At 49.3% G+C, this 25,082-nt stretch overlaps 1 protein-coding gene across 3 annotated transcripts in view; it reads right to left on the bottom strand.

The window, feature by feature from the left end:
- Positions 1-2,875: 2,875 nt before the first annotated feature.
- The window catches only part of ZNF362 (zinc finger protein 362), a 36,905-nt gene continuing 14,698 nt past the window's right edge, over positions 2,876-25,082 (bottom strand). For 2 of the 3 annotated variants that reach the window (XM_090269056.1, XM_090269057.1), the window contains 7 exons: positions 22,634-22,697; positions 22,218-22,464; positions 18,636-18,957; positions 17,696-17,920; positions 8,013-8,091; positions 7,733-7,891; positions 2,876-4,648 (listed from right to left, as the gene is read on the bottom strand). In XM_090269056.1, the coding sequence (XP_090125182.1) occupies positions 4,532-4,648; positions 7,733-7,891; positions 8,013-8,091; positions 17,696-17,920; positions 18,636-18,957; positions 22,218-22,464; positions 22,634-22,697 (1,213 nt within the window). In that variant the 3' untranslated portion in view covers positions 2,876-4,531. Of the gene's footprint in view, positions 4,649-5,433; positions 5,487-7,732; positions 7,892-8,012; positions 8,092-17,695; positions 17,921-18,635; positions 18,958-22,217; positions 22,465-22,633; positions 22,698-25,082 lie in introns of all 3 variants that reach the window. The other variant, XM_090269058.1, reaches the window with a different exon arrangement.

The following is a 25,082-nucleotide window of genomic DNA, read 5'->3' as shown; positions in this document are numbered from 1 at the left end:
TCTCATCTGACCCTAGAACATCCACTAAGGGTCTCACACAGGACCCTGGGGCACTAGAGACTTAAGCATAAGCATGTAAGACCTGGATGGGAATCAGCTCCTCTTCTAACTCTGCGTGTGGCTGTGGACAAATTCCTTACCTTTGCTGGGTCTGTTTTCTCATATGTTCAGTGGGGATGCCAGTTGCCCGCCCTGCAGGCGTCCTTGTGCTCCAGAAAACATACCTTTTCTTCTCCCTCTCCTTGCCCACCCCTTCTCCAGCAGGTTCATGGAGTACAAAGAATTCACCAAAGAACAGTTGTTTTCTGTTTTAAAGAGAAAATGATGACCCCTGGATTAGAGATGAGACCAAGCCGAGTGTGTCCAAGAACAGGATTTCTAAGTCCAAGGCTCATATAGCCTCATGCTTTGGGTGAAGACCTTCCTGAGAAGAAGACCTTCCTGGAACAGTGGACAACTTCTTAGGAATAGTTCCCTCCTTATCTTATGCAGAGGCCCAAGGTGGAGGTGGGGGCAGTAGAGGGGACTGGGCTGAAGTGAGAATAATAAGGGGGCTAAAGTTCCTTCTGCAGCTACTTCTCTGGCCATCAACACTGTCCTCAATATGTATGCTGAGGCCCTCAGGGACAATGGAAGCTTCTGAGAGCTTCCAGGCAAGCAGGTGAAAATCAGACTTCCACTGCCCTGAGTGTCACCGCTACCTGCAAAGTCTTCACCTGTTCCAGCCGCCCCACCCAACTATGCCAGCTCAGATGCTGCCCCCAGAAATTCCCATCTTCAGCTGCCTAGTCAGGGTTCATTGATCAGAAGACATAGATCCAGCAGAGCTACGTCAAATAATAACAATCACAACTACATTTATTGGGTGCTTACTAAGTTCCTGGCACAGTTCTAAGCGTTAGACATGTATTGATTCATTTAATCCTCACATCCACCCTATAAATTGGTTACTGTTATATCCCTCATTTTAAGTATGAGAAAATCATCTCAGAAAGATTAAGTACCTAGCCAATGTTACATCACTAGCAACTAAATTCATTGATGTGAGCACAAGCAGGAAATTAAACCTGGCCAGAAGGTAGCGACTGCAAGCTGGGAACTGAGGTGGCCACTGGCTCTTGGTCTCCTCTGGCAATCAATGCTGCCTTCTGCCTCCTGTGTCCTTCTATGTCTGGCCCAACTCAGCCACCCAACCCCTAGTCCACAGGGTTTGCCCGTCAGGTGCCCACCATCTCCTAACTTGATCTTAAGTCATGGAATGGAGAATCTGGTTGAAGAGGCAGCCAGTGAGTGGTGTGCTGGTAAATGTTTAGCAACTGGCTCTGTGGGGAAAAAGCAAGCCCCAGTCTGCAGGGATTGACACCACCATGTAAATCCCATCATGGTTGATGTCAAGACTCTCACTGAACGTAGAGTTGAGGTGTGCACAGTCCACTCTGAGGAGCCAGACCAGCCAGCACAGCAGATCTTTGAATAATGCTGTTTCATTCAATGTCATTTCCGTATAACATTGATGAGAATGTGGTAGGAACTTAACTCTCAAGTATAGTAGTCTACAGTAAAAGTGGTTGTTATACGTTGTTTCACTTGAAGTCATAGAACCTATCACGATGTTAAGTGAGGACTGAGCTGTATACACCACTGGGACCACTCACTGGTCTAGGAACCAAGTCGCTGAGTCAGGTGGCCATGGCTGGCCCATCAGCTGTGGCCAGGATAGAGTCATGCGACAAAATATGGCCAGAGCCACCCCTTCACCAATTAGCAGGCTGTGGGAGGTCAATTTCAAGGAAAGGTTAGTCCTGTGAGATTACTTAAAACATGTTCTTGGCTCCTTGTCCCTGTCCCCTTCTGATGGTAACACATTCTGGTTCCCTCTGGGGAGACGGTCTTCAGATGCGGGTTTCACGCTCCGCTCCAGGTGCAGAGGATGGGCTCTAGGCCTCCGCCAATCGAGTACAGACATTCTGGTCACAGGGACTTGTTCAGGGATGGTACCTAACCCCATTCAAACCTGGAAGACCCAGTTAGGCTTTTGCTGGGACTTCTGGGAGAGACAGAAGCTTCACTGCTGGGACACTGGGGGCTGTAAGGTTGGAGCTGCCGACTCCACAAGAGCCGGAGGATAAAGCTGACTGGGAACAAAGCCAAGTGGAGAGACACATCCTTGAGCCCTAAAGCTGACCTGATCCTGCAATGTCATCATGTAAGCCAATAAACCTTCATTTGCATTGGGCTTTCTCCACCTTGCAGCCATGCATCTCCCACATGCAAGGACTGCCAGGGTCCAGAGGAGTGAGCTCCCAACAGAGCCCCATGGTGACTCATGGCTGAGTCACTTCTCTCCCATAATGCCTAGCACAGGGCCCGCCTTGATAAACTTTGAGGGAATTAACTCCTGCATTTCTCTCCTCAGGAATCAAAACATTGTCCTCCATGGGGCAAACATATGTAAAGGGGACTTCTTGGTCCCCTCCATCACAGGAATAGCTTCCATAAATCAGGGCACTCATGATGGTCTCCCAAAGAGGGCTGGGGTAACAGGACGCAGCTGCCCCTCTGGAAGAAGGGACAGTAAACCTCACTGATGGGCCCCATACGTCTAAAAAGGCTTCCGAACTAGGCAAACCAGGGTTAAATTTATGTTCCTTAATTGCAGCATGATCTTCAGCAAAATACCTCTTGGTTTGCTGTCCCCTTCACAGGGCGGTATGAGGTGATCCACACCAGGTACTCAGCTCAGCGGCTGGAGACCAGCCCACAGTGAGCGGCCATTTCCCTTCTTGCCCGAGTCTGGGGGCGGGGGAGGGGAGAGGAGCAGTGGAAAGGTGCCCCCCAGCCCCGCCCTCGCACAGAGCACACCACACACCACTGCCACCTGGGTGCAGGTACAGTTTATTCTTCATAACAGAGAGATACAAAGAGCAGAGGGTTTGGAATTCCTTTGTGTCTTGCCCCCTTTAGTGTTTTCCCCCACATTTGATTTTTTTATTCCCCATCCCTTTTCTTAAATATAATGCAAACTTCTTTCCTGAAACGTTGAGGGGCACCTGCCCTCACCTCCCTGCCACCAAGATGCAAACTGAGAAGCCAACAGACTGTTTTCTCTTTTTTAATAAGGTAACTAGTTCTAAATATGGTGGCCTGGAGGTCCCATAGAAAAAGCAAAGGGTGTTAACAGTATGTATAACAGCGTATTTACAGGGTAGTAACATGCGGACAAAAGCTACAATACTGAGTATCAGACGACGCAAGTCAAACAAAGGGGTGGGGGTGGGGGCAGAGAACCCCGTGGGAAAAGAAACCCCAGGAAACGTTAAACTGGTAAATCAATGGTGAGTTAAGGCTTAAAAAGTGTATAAAAATAACACAGTTAATATTCAAAACGGAACTCCAGATACAGAATATATAGATGAGTTTCTGTCTAGTTTTCTTTTTTTTTTTCCCGGGGGATGGAGGGGGGCTTCTCCGGGCTCTATACATAGTTCCTATATACACGGACACGCATGGCTTTCAGATTGGGGTGTGTCTGTGGGGGCTGAGGGCAGGGGCTGCTCCTGGGGACCCTCCTTTCTGAGGATCCCTTCCCCTGCGCAGAGGCCTAGGGCCTGGGCTGGGGATTCCCCCTCCATGGCAGGGAAGACAGATAACCCCTCCCTGGGAAATGGCCCATCTGGAGGAAATTATGGAGGAGGCCCTAGCCCTAGACCCACTACCTCCCCATCCCCCTGCCCACAGTCTGGGATGGCAGGAGAGGTAGCCAATAGGTTTCCTGGCCAGCACCGAGGTAGACTGGGGTGGTCTGAAGGGCAGTGGGGGGCCAAGTCTTACCCAGCCCACCCCCACCCCATTTCCCTGGGCGGGTGCCCAGCCCAGCCCAATGCTGCACCCTTTGGTCCTTCGGATCGCCCGACGGCCCCTCTTGTTTCGCCTCCTGCAGCCTGGGTAGCTGCTGCCTCCCTCTGGTCAGTGTTGCCCAGGGTACAGCTCAAGGCTTGAGCACCCAGGGCGAGTGGCTCACTCTAGCTGCCTCCTGTCCCCTCCCACTAGGGAGGGACCCCCTTTGTAGTCCAGAAACCCAGGTCTGAGCCTTCCCTCAGGACCTAAGGCCATGGCAAGAGAAGGTCCCACGCTGCCCTCTGGTTCTCTGTGTCCATCTGTCCGACTCTTAATTTCTCGGTCTTAGCAGCACCAACTTCTTGGCCAATAAATATCTTTTTTGTTATTTCCAAAACAAACTTTTAAAAAAAAACAGTGAAGTGAAGGAGGGGAGGAAGAAAACAAAACCCAACAGAGAGGTTCAAAGTGCTCTGAGATCGTCTTTGGATGCCACCAAACAGTCCAGAATCTTGCAGTTGGCCTGGCCACCCCCGGAGCTAGACCGGGCAGGGCTTCTGCGGCCCAAGCTTTCTGGAAGGTCAGGAAGGTCATGGGAGAGCTCAGCTGTTCCTGGAGGGCCCTGGAGGGAGTCGGGGCCTGGTGCTGCCTGGGTCTGTGTCTGCCAGTGGGCAGGGCGGCGCCTGGGGTCGGCTCAGATGAGGGAAATTCGCACCGGAATGCCGGGGGACTCCGTCCTCTGGGGTGAGTGATGGCTCACCAGGTGCTCCACCACCGTGTGTTTGGACATGTGCTTCATCAGGTAGGTCTCCTGTGGGCAGCGGGGAGAGTCAGAACATAAAACCAACAGGAAGGCAGAAAAGGCTGCAGTTGCCACAAGTGGCCACTGGAGGGCTCCTTGGCATATGGGCCAGCTAGTGGTGAGCAGCCACAGCAGTGAGGGACAGATGAGCATCCGGCATGGATTCTAGGGACACTGCATGGGCAGGCCTGGGGGATGGCTCACTGACCCATGGTGTGTTGTCTGGAGAGCCAGCAGGCACCAGGCTCGCCCCTCAGCAGTGCCCACCCAGAACTCCCTAGGGCCAGGCCAGCTGTCATTTACTGGCTGGCTGGTGCTCCCAGTGAAGGTAAAGCAGCAGGCCTGGGTTTGAGCCTAGTTCTGGACAAGTCATCTGGCCCCTCCAAACCTCGGTTTCCTCCTCTGCAAGCAGGAATGGGGCAGGAACAATCTCAAAGGGTTGTTAGGGTAGTGTGGATAAAGCTCTTCATATGCAGTAAGGGTTGAGGGAACCACTCCCTCCCACGTCTGTGCATCTCATTCCAGGTGGTGGTGGGAGCCCCGGCCTCTGCATCCCCACTCTATCCTCCCTTGGGGAGAAGTGGGTCCTGATCTGGTTGTGACTTTGGAAGCATAAACTGGGCATGCTCAGCTTGTTCCTTTTAGTGCCTCCCACCGGCTCTGCTAAATCTGACCTGAGGCACCCAAGCATGGGTGGGCAAGGTGGCCCAAGGCTCACCTGCAGGCCCCCAGGCCCTCACACTAGGCTGCAGGGTGGTGCTCTGGTTCCCACCTGCCACTCCTTGGCCTCATACCTCAATCTGCTCAGAATCCGGCAGAGGAAGCCCTCAAATGTGGAGGTCACATGCTATCAAACAACATCAGAGGGAAGCAATCAGCAAAATCCAAACTATGAAACTATTCAATTAATAAATTGCAAAGAAAAAAAAGGCAGGGGTGAGGAGAGTCAATAGATTAAAAGATATACTGACCCAGTGTGACGTAGAAATCTTACTTAGATCTTGATTAACTAATAATATTCTAAGTAAAATTATGGCATTCATGAGACAAATGAAATGTGAATGCTGACTGGGTTATTTGATGATATTAAGAACTTACAGTGAATTATTTTATGGTAAAAATATTGTGGATATGTTATAAAAAGAGACCTTATGTTTAGAGACACTAAGTGAACATTTTCAGATGAAACAATATGTTGTTTTTACTTCAAAAAAACAGAAATATGAATAAAGCAGGATTGCTTGATGGTTCTAGGGGCTGATGGGAACATGAGGGTTCACTATTCTGAAATGTTTCTTTTACATATTAAGGTTGTTTAAAAATCTAGTCATTAAAATGTTCGGTTTTTTTAAAGGTAATTATTTGTGTTCTGTGGAGTCCACTCAGGCCTAGCCTCAGGCCAGGTGAGTGACGACCCCCTTTCTCCCCAGAGTTCGAACTGATCCCCTCTAAGAACCACAGCTACGAACGCTGGCAGTCCCTCCTCTAAGAGTGGAGGGTGTAAAGGAGGGTCAAGAACTTCGGGCCGCGTCTAACTGAAGGTTAGATGACTGGGCTCCTAGGTCTCTGGGGCTCCCCACATAGACAGGGCCCTGGGCCCTGCAGGTTCTGTCCTCCCAGTCTCTCAACTCTCCTCTGCCCTTTGAACTCCAGGGAAGGAGAAATGCCACATCCTCAGCACTCAGCAAGCTGTAGCCCTGGCTGGCAGCTGACAGACGCACTGCTGAAAACCCTGTCTGCCATCCTTGCGCCCCTCCAGCCAGAGTGTCCTTGCAAAAATACCCTCCCAGACAGCCCTCTCCCAATGGCTTCCCATTCCCCCTCACAGGCGCCACAGCCTGTGTGACCTCATTTTCTTTCAGGTCCTAGAACACACTGAGTTTGTTATACCTCAAGGGGTTTGCATTTGCTGCTCCCCTGCATGAAAATGTTTTCCCCTCCTCCTCCTCCTCCTTCTCCTCCTCTCCCTGGCTTACTGTCCTTCAAGACCTCATCTAAAGGACCCATCTCTCTTTCCCAACTCCATTTTGTCCTCCCTGCTGCTGTCTTTCAAAACATATCTTCCATCATAGCAGTGGTTCTCAATCAGTAGTGATTTTTCTCCCCTACCCTCAGACATCTGTTGAAGTCTGGAAGCATCCTGGTCATGTTGTCACAACTTGGGGAGGGGGTGGCTAGTGGGCAGAGACCAAGAACGTTGCTCTAATGCACAGGACAGCCCCCAAGCAAAATGGTTACCTGCCCAAATGCCAACATGGGCCAAGGCTGAGAAACCCTACTTAGAGCAATTACCACAATCTGTCAGTGCATATTTATTTGTGTGGTTACTTGTTTAATATGCCTCTAACCTCCCTGGGGGCCAAGAATCTGCCTGTCTGGTTCATCCCGGTTCCCAAGTGCTGGCACAAGCGTTCAGTAAACACTGAGTGGATAAATATATTGACTTTAGACACCGACCCTGCCAGCCAACAGCCCTGTGAGTTAAGAACAATCACCTCCTCCATTGACAGATGAGGAAACTGAGGCTCAGTGACCTCGATCTGGGTATACTCGGGAGTCTGCTACCCAGAATATTTCATTAGCCACAAGCACACACACACAGGTGACTCACCTGGACTCCCTCGTCTCGGTTCTGAAAGGCCCTTAATAGAGAAATCAAATCCAGGGACAGGGGGCTGCATGCAATGACCTTTTTAGCGCTGTTCAGACCTTCCCTGACCGGAGGGTGGCTCTGGGCAAAGTCACTGTGCCACCTTGTGGCCATGAGGGGAGTTGCAGCTTCCCCAGAGGAGGACGGCCTTTCTCCCTCCCTGACTCTGGAAAGCAGGGTGCTGAGCCTTCGTCCACTGCCTAGTGTTCCTGGGCCTGGAGGGGACCATGCCTCAGAACCCTAAGGCTGCCAGGGGGCTGGGAGCTTGGCCTGGGGCAGCCTACAAGAGAACTGGGAGGCTGCTGCCCTGTGATCTTAAGGAACCACTTCTCCTCTTGGGCCTCAGTTTTCTTGTTGGAAAATGGAGTCAGTACAGATCTGAGGAGGAGGTGGAGGAAGCCAGGCCCAGGGAGGGAGAGGACCCCGGGAACCCAAGCACTCACCGAGGTGTAGGCCCGCCCGCACATGCTGCAGCAGTAGGCCTTGGCGTGCTTGATGGCGTGCGCTGACAGGTGGATCTGCAGGGAGGCGGAGTCTGAGTAGGCCCGGTAGCAGTTGGGACACTTGTAGGGCTTGTCCTTGTTGTGCTGACGCTGGTGAGACTGTAGGAGCAGAGGGGGAGTCAGGGACCAGTAAGCCTCCCCCAGCCCTACCCCCTTAGTATGTCCCTTCCCAGTAAGGTGACTGTTGCACCTGCTGGGCAAGAGGCAGGTGGCCACTCACCTGGAGGTTGGAGAGCTGAGTGAAAGCCTTTTCGCAGCCAGGATGTGGGCACTTGTAGGGTCTGTCGCCTGTGTGGATTCTGCAATGGGCAGCCCAATGAGATGAGGTCCCTGACAGACACCCCTAGGCCAGCTCCAGCCCCCAAGCCCTGGTTTGCTTGCACCACACCTCTGGCCCCAAAGCCTCCCAGGCTCCACTGCACATACGCTCCCCAGGTGAGCCACAGCCAAGAGCTGGAGACTTCAAAGGCCACCTGTCCCTCTCCTTCCTCTCACCTCCCACTGGTGGTCTGTGACTCCAGCCTCCCTGCTCCCCAGGGTCCCTGCTGAACCCAACCCCCTACCAGCACCCACTCAGAGACTTGGCCCAGACCTCCAGCTAATCAGAGAGCTTGCTTTGACTGCATTCTGCCCCTCATCTAAAAAAAACCCACCTTTAGATCACACTTACAGCTTTGTCAGGATCTTCCCTGCCCACCAGCCTCTTTCCCTCGAAAAGACATCTCCCTCTGATTGGCCCCAATTTCTATTTTCTGATCCCTCCCCATGTCAGGCACATGCTCGTGATGGTCACTCCAGCTACTGAGACAAGGCAGGACAGGGTGGCCCTGAAGCTCAGCCCCTCTGTGTCCTTCCTGTGAATCCCTTCTGCTCCCCCCATTCCTGGGTTCGCAGCCTGGCTCCACCATTTACTGGCTGGGTGACCTTAGGCAGATCAGTGAGTCTCAGTTTCCTCAGCTGGTACAAAATACAGCCCCTCCCTCCCTGAGCCTTGTGAGGATGGATGGATAACACATGTAAGAGCCTTAGCCAGGTATTTGGCACAAGTGAGCACTCAATAAACACTTGTATTATTATTATTATTCATTCATTTAACATTGGGTACCCATGCTATGTGCTTGGGATGTCTCAGGGAACAAAACAGACCAACCCGCTGCCTTGTGGGAACGTGAGTGCCAGGGAGGGAGGGGGTGCGGTTTTAAACAGGGAGGCCAGGGTGGGGCCTCTTCGAGAAGCTAACTTTGGACGGTGACTTGAAGGCTGATGGTTGTGTTTTCAGTTCAAGTGTGGGGTGCAGTTCATGCCTGTTCTTCAGCCAGGTGCATGTGGAGGTGGATGAGATGAGGTCCGTGGGGATCAGGAGCCCAGCACACACAGACAAGAGGCCCTCCCCGCTCTCCACACTCGAGCCTTCTCATAACACCCTGGATTTGCCTTTAATCATCTGTTCTGGCAAAATCTCTGTGCCAGCCACGTGGGGAGTGAAATGCTGGCTGGGTCTGAACCTCATTTGCCTCCTTTGCAGACAAGTGTTAGGTGGAGGGAGAACCAGCTCAGGCTGCTGGCTGGTGGCTCCTTCCCACCTCGCTGACTGGGTTTGCTCTGCCCGTCAACGTTCATCAAACAAGCAGAGGCCCCTCTGGCCAGGACCCGTGCTGGATGGGCATGAATAAGGGACCCTCTCAGCCCATGACACAGACTGCCCACTAAAACGCCAGAGGAGTCCAAAACCCTTAGTCACTCAGGGCCCTTTGCAGTGACATCCAGCCTCAGCTCCCTGTTCCTACACACCCTATGTCCTGGTTGAAGAACTCTTCTTTGCCTGTCACACAGCAAAGGCACCTGGCAACCATGTCTCACTGATGAGTCTGCTGGTCACCCCTGTGCCCTGGCTGCATCCTCAGCAGGGGAGGCTGCCCTCCTGTCTTCTCGATTAGACTGGGATCCGAGGGACAGGGACAGCCCGCTGTCAGGTACAAGGCCAAGTGGAGCTGGGCTGGCCCAGTTCTGAGAACCCCTACTCTGCCTGCACATTTCTGGGTGTCACATGTTTGGGGACATTAACCCAGGCTACAGTACCCTGACAATGGAAGGACCTTAGGAGTCATCTGGACTGACTGCCTGATGCCAGAATCCCCCCCATTTCATCCCACCCTCACTTCCCCCTGGGGCTGTGGGATTCATTCAGGTAGGGGTCCGGTGGCAGAGGGAACTAAGGGACATGTGCCTACTTTGCTTGAAACCCCACAATACCCATCCCAGAGTCCTCGCCTCTCCCCTGCCCCGAGGCTCCAGCCTCACAGACTCCGCTAGCATTTGAAGTCCCTTCCTACCTCCAGTCCTTTATCCAGGCTGTTCCTTCTTCCAGGAACACTGTTCTCTCAGCTAATACCTGGCTGAAACCCACACTCCTGTTCTCAATATAAAGCACCTTGTTCAGGGCAGCCTTCCCCAATGCCCCAGACAAGGTCTGGCCCCCATAGCCCACCCCTGTGTGCTGTCACTTTCCAGTCACTGATTTCTTGGCTGTCTCCTGAGAGCAAGAGTCCCCTTTACCACCATCATTCCAGGGCCTGGCACCAGCTCAGCAGAGAGCATTCAATACATAAGCTCTGTCTATAAAGTATCCAGCCAAGTACTATGAAAAATAGAGACGTTTATTGAAGAAGATACAACATACAACAAACATTGCACGTAGGACAATGACGCCTCAGTCCCCCTCGAAGTAGACACCTTGGGACCTCACACAGTACTCCTAGCGTCTCTTCCTCTGTTTAAAACACTCAGTAAAATCCTTTGGTGGAACCACCATCAGCCACCCCGTCATATTTTCCTGAATTTCATCAATGGTGTGAAATCTCTTTCCTTTCAAAGGTGATTTTAATTTTGGGAAAAGCCAGAAGTCGCAGGGCGCCAAATCTGGGCTGTAGAGGGGCTGAGTCACCTGGGTGGTTTGATGTTTCATCAGAAAACTGCACGAGACATGATGCATGAGTGGGCGTGTTGCGATGAAGCTGCCAATCATCAGATGCCCATAGCTGCGGCCATTTTCATCATGTTGCATCTCTCAACCAACGAAGAACATTGAGGTGGTACTCCTCATTAAGTTTCTGGCCTGGAGGGGCATACTCATGGTGGACAACACCTTCCCAATCAAAAACACAGTTAATGTGGTCTTGATCTTCCTGCGACTGTGCCGACCCTTCTTTGGGCGCGGAGAACCAGGCGACTTCCACGGGGACAACTGGGCTTTCGCTTCCACATCATAGCCACAGACCCACGATTCATCTCCGGTTATGACCTTCTTGAGAAAACCTGGTTTGTTAGTAGCGGTTTGAATCAGGCCATTAGCAACTGCAGCACGATGTTCCTCCTGCTCTGGTAGCAGAAGCCGCAGAATGAATTTTGCCACAACATGTTTTATGCCAAGATCCTGCATCCAAATCTCAGACACAGTAGTTTCTGGAATCCCCAGATCAGCTCCTAGTTCTCCATTGTCAGTCGCAGACCTGTGCTGACTGCAGCCTGTACACATTCGACATTCTCAGGTGTTCTGCTTGTTGCAGGCCTTCCAAATCGTAGGTCACTTTCAACAGATTCTCGACCATCTTTGAAGCGTTTGTGCCACACTTTTATTTGCGCTGCACTCATTGCATCATCCCCAAAAGCCTTCTGAATCATCTGAATAGTTTGTGTGGAGGAATGTTCAAGCTCAATGCAAAATTTGACGCAGATTCGTTGCTCTACTCGCTCATTTTGAATGCGAGGGAAGTACACATACTCACTCAACAGTGTCTACTGCCCCCACTGACTAGTACAGTGAAGTCGTCATTGTTCACACATGCACATTCCAATCCACTCGCCTTGGCTGCCCAGTTACATTGATGTTGCGCAAACCATTCTCGTATTAACAATGGCTGGACTTTTTTCCAGACAGACCTTATACAGTCATTGACTGAAGGGAGGTGAGTTTTTTCTCTGAAGTCAGTCACTGACAACAGTAATATGTCCAATGTAATCCACATCCATTCCTCAGATGTACTTCACAAGTGTTCACTGACCAACTGATTGATGGTCCTCTGGGGACCCAACCAAGAACCTCTTGACCAGGAAAGTCCCCATGTGGCCTTCTCCCCAAGAGCCCCAGCTGTCCAGCCTCCTGCCTGGACTCGCAGCCTCTGCCTCTCCCTTCTGACTGCCACACAACAGAGGCACAAGGATCTGACCTTGTCACGTCCCTGCCTGCCACCCTCCACTCTCTCTCTCTTCTTTCCAGAACAGAGTCCAAACCTCCTGCCCCAGCATTCAAGGCCTGTTTCTAAAGCCCCTCCCACCAATGCTCTCCCAAGAGGGACATCTTACCAACTTCCTCCCAACACATGTGCAGACACATTCCCCAGCAAGCATCTGAGACTTTGTTCATGCTATTCCCCTGCCAGGAACACCCTTTCCCTCACTCACGAGGGAGGGCTATGGGCCCTTCAATACTCAACCCAGTTGATCCTCCCCAACCTCCACCATGTACTTCCCCTCTCATGGGAGTTTCCACACCCACCAGCCTCCCAGATTGTGGTGGGAGTGCCTTTGGGCCAGAGCCTGCCTTGGACCACTTATCTGTCCCTGTGCTTGGCACCCAGCACTGGGTTGGCTCAGAAGGGGCTTCAGGGAGCAACTGTTGGATGAATGAAGGACCAGGCTGCTTGTTCTCACTCATAACCAGCCCCAAAGCTCTTCAGTCCCTGAGTTTCAAGTCAGACCAAACCTTCAATTCCAACACCAGAACCCTCTAGTAGTAGGGACCTTCTCTTCCCACTAGGGAAGCACCCGGCTCTGGCTCCCTCACCTATGGTGACAGAGAGCTCAAAACTGACTCCAGGCATATGTATCACAGGGAAGCTGGGCTGAAATGGTTACCCCTCAACTGCCCTTCCAGCCCCACTGCCCCAGCCCCATTCCACACCCCAAAGACTCTCTCTGCTCTTGTGCCTAGTACGTCCACCCCCATGTGAGCTTCTCCTGCAGCCTGACATCCCAGTCCCTTCTTTCCTCTAAGGAATGGACTGCTCCTCGGTGCTCTGAGCTCGAATCTAACTTCTGCTTTCTCTTAGTGGGGTGACTTTGGGAAAGTGACTTCGCTTCCCTGAGCCTGTTTCCTCATCTTTAAAACAGGGATGATAATAAGGATCATAAAGACCAGAAAAATTAAATGACTTATATAAAAGGTGTTCATAAAATATTTTTGTGGTGTTAGTTTAATATGTTCATTTCTATTTAAGATAAATAATTTATGGAAAACAACAGAAAAGAACTGATTTAATGTTTAAATAAAATTACTAAGGATTCATTAGTTATCAGTTATCTTTTACTTCCCAGGTAATAAATGACACATTATATGGAATGGTTTCAGCCATGTTGTGATATATAACTAAAACAATGGTAGCGACAGTGAAGTTAACCTTCCTTGGTCCTTCATTCATAACTTGAAAGTTTACCTTCCCTCTCTGTGGTATTTTTCAGATTCGTTATGTCTTATTAGGAAATACAAATTCGCACCTTATAAGGACATTATGGGCACCTTGTATGTAAACACCTGTACCAAGCCAAGCACATAGGAGCCTTCTGACAAGGACTACAGGGTGGGGCAAAAGGAGGTTTACAGTTGTTGACATGGAAAAGAATACAATAATTAACACACAATAATACAAGAATAAACTGTTTTGTGTACTCACAACTGTAAACCTACTTTTGCCCCACCCTGTAGTTGTGGCGATTTTATGACCATTACTATCCTCAGACTTGAGAAAACAAAATGACATCTGCCCTTGTCACAATTATCATTACACACATACAAAACATCACACAGCCAGGAAAAAAAAAAGGCAAAAAACACTTGCAGCCTGAATAAACAAATCCAGAGTCACTATGTCTAGCATGAGTTCCCCGCCCCACCCCCAAATAAAACTCAGACCCTTCTCTGTCCCTAACTCCCTAACAAAACAATGTTCTCCCTGACTTTTGCATGGTGCTTTCTGCAGGTATGTGATCTTACAAGGTGCTAATTGCTTGAGACCTCTGCTGTTTTTCTATGTGAACAGACTCACCACAAAGCTGTCTCTTTAAATGCATGTGGTATTTAGTATTTACTGACCTGAGCCTCCTGAGTCTGGACTTCTGCAACACTTTGCAAGTCACCTGCTTTTCTTCACTTGTGCTTTTCTTACAGATGGAGGTCCCACCACAATGCTTCCGTATCACCAGCACCACTCAACTACACTGCCCCCAAACACTCCCAGCCACAGCTTTCTCAACAACCAGGGTGAGTCCTGCTCACCCGTTTCTAACTGCACTTGTATCCCTTGACCAGGGCTGGTTCAGTTTTGGACGTGACCTTCTTTTTTATTCCCTTCATTATTGGCAATAACATTGGGAAGATGGGTTTGATTATATGCCCTGATTGTTGGGTTCTCTATCGAGGGGCAAAAACCAGGAATTGTAGAAAACAGGGAACCTGAAATCTGGTTGTTTCTTTAGTTTGTTTGCCGAAAAGGTTCTGGGACTTGTGGGCATTTGAGACCCCCACCTCTTTGTCAGTGGGTTAGGATACACCGGTTTAATTATATGTGCTACCGTCTAATGACTATTTGTCCCTAAATGTTGTTACAACCCTTATGTTGCTGGTTTGGCTTTTCACCATTAAGAACCCAAATAAGCCCTGGCCAGGTGGCTCAGTTGGCTGAAGCGTTGTCCTGTATGCCAGAAAGGTTGCGGGTTTGATCCCTGGTTGAGGCACAAACTGGAGGCAACTGGTGGATGTTTCTCTCTCACGTTGATGTCCCCCCAGCCCCCTGCCATCCTCTCTCTCTAAAATCAATAAACATATCCTGAGGTGACGATTTAAAAAAGAAGAAAAAAAAAAGAACTAAAATCTCTCTCTCTCTCTCTCTTTCACACACACACACACACACACACACACACAGTTGTACCCTCAGGAATGGAAAGCAACGCCCCTGTCAAGGAACATTCTGATGAAATCCTCTCCTTCATGGCCTGTTAATTTCTTGTTGCTTGTTTTGTTGCAGTCTTAAGTAATATTTGTAAACAAAAGTCTACTTCTGAGAAAACTAGGATTCTTAATAATTATCACTGCTGGCTGGTGTGTTTATTTACTACTAGACGGATATGCAGATCTTGCCCACTCTGCCAACTTTGTGCTACAGCCTTTCTCAAGTCCAGACTAATAAAATTACCAAGGTGCCTTGTACACCTAAAGGTTCTTGGAGTTTCCAGATGGCTATTGGGCAACACCAAGTATTTCCTCTTCTCTTCATGAAAAGAGGGGTGATCCAAATAATTGGATATGTTTTGAATTTTCCATATTTTTAATCAGTAGAACACTAGAGTGAAAGCTATCCTATGAAGTTCCCAGGACACGAAAGTTGGCAAAGCCAAAGAGAGCTCAATCTCCCTGAGTTAATTTTATGAATATATATAATTATGTATAATTTTATAAATATAAAATATAGTAATAGCACATATAATATAATCATATATACCATATAATCATGTGTAATATAATTATATATCATATAATTATATATAATATAGATATATTTATATAGTGTATTTTTTAAGATGGAGGGAAAAAACCAACAACTTTTCATGTGCAGAGACTTGCACAATAAATATCAACAGAGATGTCATAAAAATATTTTTTTTCTAGCTTTAACCACACTTAACAATTAGTGTGCTAATCATAACATACAGTTTATGAGATAAATTAAAAGACCCTGAAGATGGGGGTCAATGCCCTTGCTGCCTATGTTTTTAGCCTGAAAAATTGACCACCTGTTATATCTTTATAGAGGACTCCCTTCTCCTCCATTCTGATATTGTTTATTATTCTAACAAACAGACCAGAGTCCTTTGGTCTTAGCCACAGGTCTGATTTCCCCTCTCACACTTGCCTAAAGGCCTCTGCTTGGAACTGCAGGCCAGAAATTGAGTCTTCTGAAAGGAACATTAAGAGGTGGTGGCCTCCCCACCACCCTGACCAGACACTGCTTCAGGCCAAGGCAGGACCCAAGAGTCTTTAGTCCAGAAGCAAACAACTTTGCAAAGCAAACTAACTGCCCAAGATCAGCGGGACAGGAATTCTGACCTTGTAAGTGATTTAATTCTAGTTAGTTATTTCCTAAAGGGCATGTGAGAAAAATCCCTTTTTTCTTTGATTTATCCCTAATCCTCAAGTTAGGAGGCTACATTTGTACAAGCTGGAATAAAATATTCCTTAAATGGTGCCTTGTTCCAACTAACCCTGCAGAATTCTGGAGGGGAAACACAATAACAATTTAACATAAATATAAACAAATGAATAACCAGGGAAACTTAAAAATAATAGTTCTATTGAAAACCACATAGGTAATTGGCCTTGTCTACAACACTACTCAGAACAATTATTAAAAAACACTCCAAGTGCCTTTACTGAGACCCTTCTCTTTTTGTGATCATTACCGGTTCTATAAGTAGATTCAGTAAGAATCTGCCCTCCTTCCTAATAGGATATAATTGGGTAGATCAAATCTGTAGCCATGACCATGCCAGAAATGTCACATTTAAGACAAATTTCATTTAATTGGGCATGACAAGCCTGATAGTAAGAAACAAGGACTGTACTTCATGGGTGGCCTCCCGAGGCCTCCAGGAAACCAAGGATATGTTTGATTTGAGACTGAGAGGGTGGATCTGCCCCCTGGGGCTTGTGGAGTGGCAGTCTTTAAGGCTGTGCATAAAGTCATTCCTGCAAGCCCAGAAAATCAACAAACTAGGGGATTCTCCAAAAAGATGGTACCCTACTGTTACAGGTTGTAGAGGCAAACCTGATAGGGATGAAGTGGTTGGTTTTAGGTTCCTACCTTTAGATAATAAGATAAGAAAACTTTGCACACACTCACACACACTCACACACACATTAAAGTTATGACCGAAGGGCTTTACAGAGCCCCTGACCGATGTTAACTCTCAAATCTGAGCATCACATGCTCTAATTTCAATAACAATACAACCACAGGGACTTGATTAATCAACACCTAATTACATATACCCCTGTGTACATAAAAATGGCCAAACTTAAAAAAAAAAAATCCAAGTAATGACAAAAATCAGAAAATTGCTGAAACAAACTTATGGGGTCAAATCCACAATGAGAGACAAGAGAATGAGAAACGCATTTTTATTTCTGAGTCTCCCTTTCACACACTAGACTAGAAGATAAGCCCCAGGAGGCAGAGATTTTTGTCTCTTTTGTTCATTGCTGTATTCCCAGCACCACATTCACCTCTAGCTTATAGAAGAGGCTCTGTAATTATTTGTTAAATGGCCTTATAAAAGCTAGTTCTATTTATTCTATATGCCTAGATGCTTGTGGCACACCCTGGGGATGTGAAACTGGAGGAGATCATGCCCTGGCCTTCAAGAATTCCCAATATATTGGGGATGGTGGGCAAATAACCAGGCAAGTACAAGACAGCCTACCACTGCTATGATGGGGAGGCACAGGGCCTGCGGAACCAGCTCAGGGGGGCCCAGGAGGACTTCCTGGAGGAAGCTGGACTGAGCAATGGATAGGAGAGGGCCAGAGGAACAGGGTAAAGGAGGAGAGGATCTCAGGTATAAGACACAGCATGTGCAAAGACCTACAGTTGAGAAACAACGAGAAGGATAGTGAAGGAGTGTGAGCTGAGGCCAGGGAGGTCCACAAAGGCCACATCATAAAAGGCCTTGAACGCCACAAGCAAAGGAATTTTGTCTTGACCCTGAAGGCAATGGGCACCTAGAGAAGGTTCTTGCACAGGCACAGGTGCTGAGTTGAAACAGGCTGAAGTCAGCACCAAGTAAGCCACTCACCTGGTGTGCTGCTGGAGGTGGGAGAGCTGTCGGAAGGACTTATCACAGTAGGAGCAGTGGTAGGGCTTGACGCCCAGGTGGATGCGCAGGTGCTGGGCCAGGTAGGAGGCGTTGGCAAAGGACTTGGAGCAGTGCGGGCACTTGTGGGGCTTGGCCTCTGTGTGCGACTTGGAGTGGATCTGCATCTCGGACTTGGTGAAAAAGGTCAGCGGGCATACCTTACACCTGTGGGGTAAGAGGCAGGTTCATGCCTGGGAAGACCCCCTGCACCCCCTGCCTGTACAGCTCAGGGGATACCTTCTGCATCAGAGAGACTGTGCCTCAGGGACAGGGCTTTGCTGTGAGGAGTCTCTGGGACACAGACCCACCTGGGAAAGACAGGGGCAGGCTCAGGGCCTAGACAACCTACAGTGTGGAAGAGAAAGCCCTTCCACCTGGGGGCACATTTCTGCAGCTGGGGCAACAGGTTGACACCTCATAAGGAAATGAGGCCTCCTGATCCTGGTGAAGATTTGCCCAGAGCCAGTTCTGGGCGAGGGGTCAACCCAGCTGCCTCTTAGAACCAGTGGGGGGGCTTTCAAGAAAAGTTGACACCTGACCCACCTGACATCCGCCACCCCCACAACAAATTAAATCAGAATTTTTGCAGGTGCAGCCCTGGTATTGGCATGTTTTGAACTCTCCCCAAGGGCTGAGCACACTGCTCGAAGGGAGGAGGAAACAGACTCCCATGACCCAGGCTGTGGTGGGGCAGCCCCACACTGCCTCTGAAAGAATGTGGGTGCAGTTTGTCAGGTGACCCTACCCCCTGGGCCTTAGCCCCCACCCTCAACCCCTGGGGCCCCTCTATCCAGCCCTCATTGCTATGCTCCTAGGGACAGCCCTTGGTGTAAGCCTCTGCCGCAAGCCCACCTGGACCCCCTCTAGCCGAGACCCCCACCTGTATGTCTTGCCCTCCTTGGCAGTCTCGCCTGAGGCCAGGATGGGGTAGGGGACTACGAGGACAGGCGGGCCCCCTGGGTTCTCCGCCTTGATCTTTTTGCGGCCACGCTCGGACTTGGGGGGGCCAAGCAGGCCATGGCCCTGGATTGTCTTGATGGAGTCCAGGAGTGGGGGGCTGGTGATCCCTGAGATGAGGGTGGGGGACGAGGCGATGAGGCGGCTCTGGCTGGTGGTGGTGGGTGTGGACGGGGTGCTGGTGCCCGTGCCTGCACTGGACTCTGATGTGCTCACAGCCGGGGTCCGGGAGGAGAGCCCCAGACCTGCAAAGACATGGGGGTGGGGACAGGGATGAGGGGCAGCTGCAGAGGCCGGCTCAGCCCTGGCCACCCAGCTGTGTGACTCTGGCAAGTTACCCACCTTTCAAAGGTTCCCCTTCCCTTTATAAATTATTACCCAGGGATAACAAAATGAAAGCTTGGTATGTGTAAAATGCCTTAGATACCTAAGAGCTAAACTGAGGTAAGTAATAGGCACTTCGGAAATCATTCAAAGAAAAAAACTGAGGCACAAAAAAGTTCACTATTGTGTTAGTTATAATAGTAAAAGTTAGATGCAACTGAAATATGCAACATTAGGGAAGGAAAGAATCAATGAATTTTGATCAATTTCATCTACTAAACATTACTGCCCATTAAAAAGGTTATGTTTGTAAAAAAAAAAATTTTTTTTAAGATTTTGTTTATTTTTAGATAGAAGGGAAGGGAAGGAGAAAGAGAGGGAGAGAAACATCAATGTGCAGTTGCCTCTCACACTCCCCCAACTGGGGACCTGGCATGTGCCCTGGCTGGGAATCAAACCGGCAACCCTTTAGTTCGCAAGCCAGCGCTCAATCCACTGAGCCACACCAGCCTGGGTGTAAAAAAATAAAAAATTTAAGGTATGTGTATGCATAGAAAAAGTAAGTAGATGTACAAAATGTGATATGGATGGTAAAATTAGGAGTAATTTTTAAAAATTTTTTTGGCTTAACTACAGTTTCTAACTCTTTGATAATAAACCTTTTTAAAGCTTCTGTAATAAAAGTTACTCTTTTTAAGATGAGGAAACTAGAAACATTTACAGTATCAGGTTAAGTAGACAAAAAGTAAAGTGGTTTCTATAATGTGGTGAAAACGCTTCTTTTTAAAAAATATCTTTTTGTGCATTGAAAAAGAGAATATGTTTTGAGTCACACATGCTGGTAAAAGTGTGCATTTATCACCTTTAATGGAGGACTGCTGGGCAATAACCCTTAATATGTTCAATATACCTAACTTGTGACCAAGCAACTCTAGTTGTAGAAATCACCCTAAAGAAATATTTGCACATGAACACAAACATGTATACATGGAACTTCCATACAAAACTGTGGTCAAACTGGATACAATCTGTTTGTCCTCAGTAGGGGTTGTGGAGGACTCATTATGGAGGACTGGGCAGCCACGACAAAGCAGATGTCACTCAGGGACACAGAGAGAAGGCCAAAATGTGCTATCGGGTGAAAAAGGAAACAGACAGTATGAACCCACCTATTTTAAAAAACATACACCCAAACTACATACGTATACAGAGACAACATCTAGGTGTGTAAATGCACAGAAATGGATGTGAGCAGAGATGCACCGAACTAAATTATGTGTAAATTGTGGTGCTCTATAGGGGGAAATAATTTATTGATAAAAGGAGATTTTCATACTTTGTCTATTTGCTTCTATATTATTTGAGTTTTTTACCTGTTGAATTCATCCACTTTTTACATCTGTGATTAAAGGATAAAATAAAATAAATTATAGAGAAAACAATGAAAATGCTAACAATAGTAGGACTAGGACTTTTCCTCCTCTCAGCTTGTCTTCAATTTCTAAACTTTCTATAATGACTATGTATTATTTTAAAATAAAAAATGCACTAAATATGTTTATGATAGAATGGCAAGTAGGAAAAGCAAGTGAAAGTCATGGGTACAGTCCTCCCACAAGCTCAGCAAAACACACATGCACATTAAAAAGCAAAGCGAAAGGATGAAAAAGGAAGGAAATAGACCAAAAGGCCCTGTAAGCTGCTGGGTTAAGAGCTAGGGGATTATGAGTAATTTTTTTTTTCTTAGTTTCTCTGTTTTCCAAATTTCCCTTAATATCCTCATATTACTTTTTAATGTTACTTTTATAATGAAAAAAATAAATTTAATAAAATCATACTAACAGGGAATGTGCAGAGTGTGGCTGGGGCCTGGGGGAGGCTCACAGAGCCCCATCATTCATGAGTGTCTGTGAGAGGAGGAGGGAGAAGGGAAGAGAGGCAGGGGTGCCTGGCTGGTGGCAGGGGTGAGCCAGGGGAGGAACAAAGACCCAGCTGCAGTGGCCACCAGAGAAAGCCTGTCCACCAGACATCCCCACCCCTGTGACACTGCACTGGATGTCCCCCTGGGCACCCTATCCAAGACTGAGCTTATGACCCACCCCCCACTCCTCCTCTATGGTTCTATCTCACTGGCAGTGCCTGGGAGTCTCCTGCCCCTCCTCCCATTCCTCACCCCTACATCCAGTCCAGCAACCAGCCCCGTCCCCTCTTCTCAGTCCCCACTGCCCTGCCGTGGCCGCCATCCTCTCCTGCATATCTCTCTGCCTCCATGTTTATCTCCCACCAAGCTGGTTTCCATCTTGCAACCAGAACCAGCTTTCTAACCCATATCTGAGCATTTCCCTCCCCTCCTTAAAAACCTTCCATGGCTCCCCACTGCCTGAGGGTCAAGTCCAAACTACACAGTGGCCCACGGGGCCCTTCGCAATCGGGTGCCTGCTTCCTCTCTAGCCTCAGCAGAACCGGGTAAAGCTAAAGGGTTAGCTTAGCACACGAGCTCTGGAACCACACTTCCTGCCTCTGCCTCCTCCTGACTGTGAATCTGGCCTCACTTTCTTCACCTCTCGAAAGGAGATGTTAAGTGAATGCACAAACTGCTGCTTTTGTAAGTCAAAAACAGTCTACTGTGCAACCCAATACTAACAGTACCCACCTCACAGGGTGGCTGGGAGTGATGAACCCTAGCAAACATGCACAGGTGCGCAACTGGAGTCAGCTGCCGTGGCACGACGGGCATCACATCACCTTCGACTGCTCCGCACCCAGACCGTCCTACTCCTGCTTTCTACGCCCACACTCGCTTTGCACAGGCTGGTCCCTCCCGCTGCTCCATTCCCTAGTTAACCAACCTTTCCTCGCCTATCTGCTCCTCCAGTAAAATCTCCACCCCACAACCTCTCCACCCGGCCCCAGCACTGGTCAGGGTTCTTCTCTGGATTCCTAAGTTTTTAAACTGACTTTGCTTCCCTGATGAGCCCCCGGTGGGCCCGCCCTCGTGCGGTCGATTTAGTGGGGTGGATCCTTCCAGTACAGGGTCTGAGGAAGTCTGGTGGCTGTGGCTGGTCACAGGAGCCCCACCACCGCCACCCGGAGCTCCACCCCGCCAAGCCCCACCCCTCTGCCCTCACCGAGCCACAGGCGACCCTCGCCACGCCCCCCACCCAGGCCCCGCCCGCAGTACCTGTGACCGTGCTGGTGGCTGGCCGCGCGTGCAGCGCCACGTCGGGCTGCGGCACGGACTGCGGGTGCAGCCCGGGCACCTGCTGCAGCTTGGGCAGCGACATGACCGCCTGGCTGCTCTCGGCCGGCGCCGGCGGCACTAGCAGCGGCTGCTGCGACGAGGCCGACGTGGGCGGCAGGTGAGGCGGCCGGATCTTCTCGGCCATCAGCTGCTCCTTGATCTTGTTAATCAAGACCAGGTTGTCCAGCTGCGGGCAGGACAGGAGAGGGACTGAAGAGGCTTGAGCAACGCCAGGTCCCTTCCCGGGCTGCCAGTCCACCAGCAAGCCCCTCGCCCCGCAGGCCGCAGCCAAAACCCCAGGCAAAGCAGAGCTGCAAGAGGGGGAGGTTGGCCGGAAGGGTGACGCTCTGTCTTACCTGGCTGGGCATGGTGGGAGGAGGGGGCCAGAAGTAGGGGTTGTTAAATCGAGGCTCGGCCATCCTGTGGGGAGAGAGGGGCTGTCTCAGAAAAGAGGACCCTTCCCCCCAGCCTGGGGCGAGCTGCCCTCAGCTGTGCCCACCCAAGTCTAGGCCAGTGTCTGGGATCCCTGCCCCATGGAACCATCACCCGCAGCAGAGCAGGCCTCCTACCAGGACCAGGGAAGAACATCTCCATGCTGAAAAGTCTAGAATTCACCTCTCTCTTAGTGGGCCCAGAGGACAAAGGTCACATCCAGACCAGAGTGCTCCCAGCACCCTCTTCAAACTGGCAGACCAATCCCCATCCCCCAGAAGGGCATTCAGCTGCTGAGCCAACCCCATGGATCCATGGATTCCACACAGAAGCCCCCCACGCCAATCCATAGACACAGAGGAGTCCTGGGGCAACTTTGTAAATGGCCACAGAGCAGAGGCAACTGCCCATCCCTGATCCCTGCCCTGATGACCAATGACCCTCTACTGCAGACAGCCTCATCAGAACACAGGGGGCAACCTGAGTCATCAGACAGTCTTTCTAAAAGGCAGTTTGGCAGGATGACTTACAAAGACCCAAATGGTTATTGGCCTTTGACCCAAGGAATTGTACTTCTGGAAAGTTATCTTTAACCCTTTGAGTGCCATGCATAATTCGAAATTTGGGTCAACATGAGAAAAAATTATATCAATATATAACCTGAGGTACAAAAAAAGAGAACAAAACATAAAATACAAATTATTCCATTGGTATTTACATTTGTAGCCATCAAAAAAAGTGTCTCTGGGAGCGACGCTGGCACTTTTGGTAAAATTTGTCAGCGTCACTTACAGCGACATTGGCACTCAAAGGGTTAAGAAACAAGCATGGCCATGAGCAACACTACCCAGAAGAATGTGTCAGAACCCTGTGCACAGGAGGGGGCCTGAGGCCAGGGCAGTTGGGGCTCTTCAGTGGGAGTATGTGACAGTCTGCCGGGTGGCCCTCAGCTCACACGTCCCTTGGCAGGCCTGTGCAGTTAGTTAGAAGGCCATTCAACCAGGGAGGTATGAAGGATGGGCCGTCAGAGCTGAGTTTTCCAGAGGGTCTGAGTCTTCCTGTGACCCTAGAGGAAGTGAGGAAGTGACTTACAGGGACCATGCTGGACAGAGGTATTCCAGTGTCTTGCTTCCCATCTAATGTTCCTTATTTATCTCTCTCTCACAGAAATTAAGAACCTAACTCAAATAACTGCCTAAAGGAACTTGTTTATTTTGACAGGCAAGACCAAAAGTGTCTTCAACCTCTTTTCCTAGTTCGACACACCTGGGAAACCCCTACTGGGCTTGCAGACGGAGGGCTGCAGGAGAAAATTCTCCGTAAGGTTATCATCCAGTCTCAACACGCCAACAAAGACCTTTTATAGGAATGATTTCTTACGATCTTTACTTGAGAGGAGGGAACAGGCTATAGGTGAAGAAACTGAGGCTTGGAGTGAAGGAAGAGAGCTGCTGCTCAACACCACAGGGCTAGGATGCCAGAGTCAAGACAAGAAATGAAATCTGTGCAAGTTGGCTCCTCCAGGGAATTTGCTTTGCAAACTCCAGTCCTCAGTTGGGCAAATATCCACATGCTGATAACTCAATACCTATATGCAAAAATCCTTGCCTCTCACTTCCAGCCTGGGGGTGGTTTGGGTCTGAGCCTGGCCAGGCTGGGGATCAGGGTATCTTCCCCAGGGGTGGCCAGGGCAGTCCCTGCCTCTAATAGTTCTCCTGCTCCCACCACCCACAGGCACCAACCTGCCCTTCCCTCACAGCCCCACACAAGCACTTCCTGCCTGGAGTTCTCCCTGAACACTCCAGATCCCTGGGACTTCTTTCTCAGAAAGACTTCGAAACAGTAATAACAGCAAGGAGGCTGCCACTGCCAAGTGCCTACCTTGTGCCAGGCACACTGATGCTGAAAGGCAGGTGCTCTCATTATCCACATTTTACAAATGAGGAAACTGAAGTTCAAGAAGGTAGAATGACTTGGTCAAGGTCATACAGCAAGAAAGCAGAGAGCTGAGATTCTCACCCTCAACTGCCTGTCTCCAAAGTCCAGCTCATCAGTCCCTCAGCTGTTCTGGTCCAGAGGTTATTAATAACATGAGTTGCATGACAGAATGAATAAAGGAATAATAATCAAAATTATTTTAAAGACAACCCTACACAGCTATCTAGCTCTGGTGGTTTACCATGCTTTTCTGTACCCACTGCCATTCTCATCAGAGCCCCGGGCAGCAGGCAAGAATTTCCACCCCATTTCACAGAGGAAAAAACTAGGGCACTAAGAGGGAAGCACTTTGCTCCAGGCCACACAGACGGCACAACAGGAGGGAGCACTGATCTGCAATTCTCTGAGCATTCGTTTTCCTCATCTGTAAATGGG

Source organism: Furipterus horrens, unplaced genomic scaffold, assembly GCF_987537825.1.
Source record: "Furipterus horrens unplaced genomic scaffold, mFurHor1.1.pri manual_scaffold_3, whole genome shotgun sequence".
NCBI lineage: Eukaryota > Metazoa > Chordata > Mammalia > Chiroptera > Furipteridae > Furipterus > Furipterus horrens.
The sequence above is the reverse complement of the archived record's forward strand: the minus strand, read 5'-3'. Positions and strand labels throughout refer to the sequence as shown.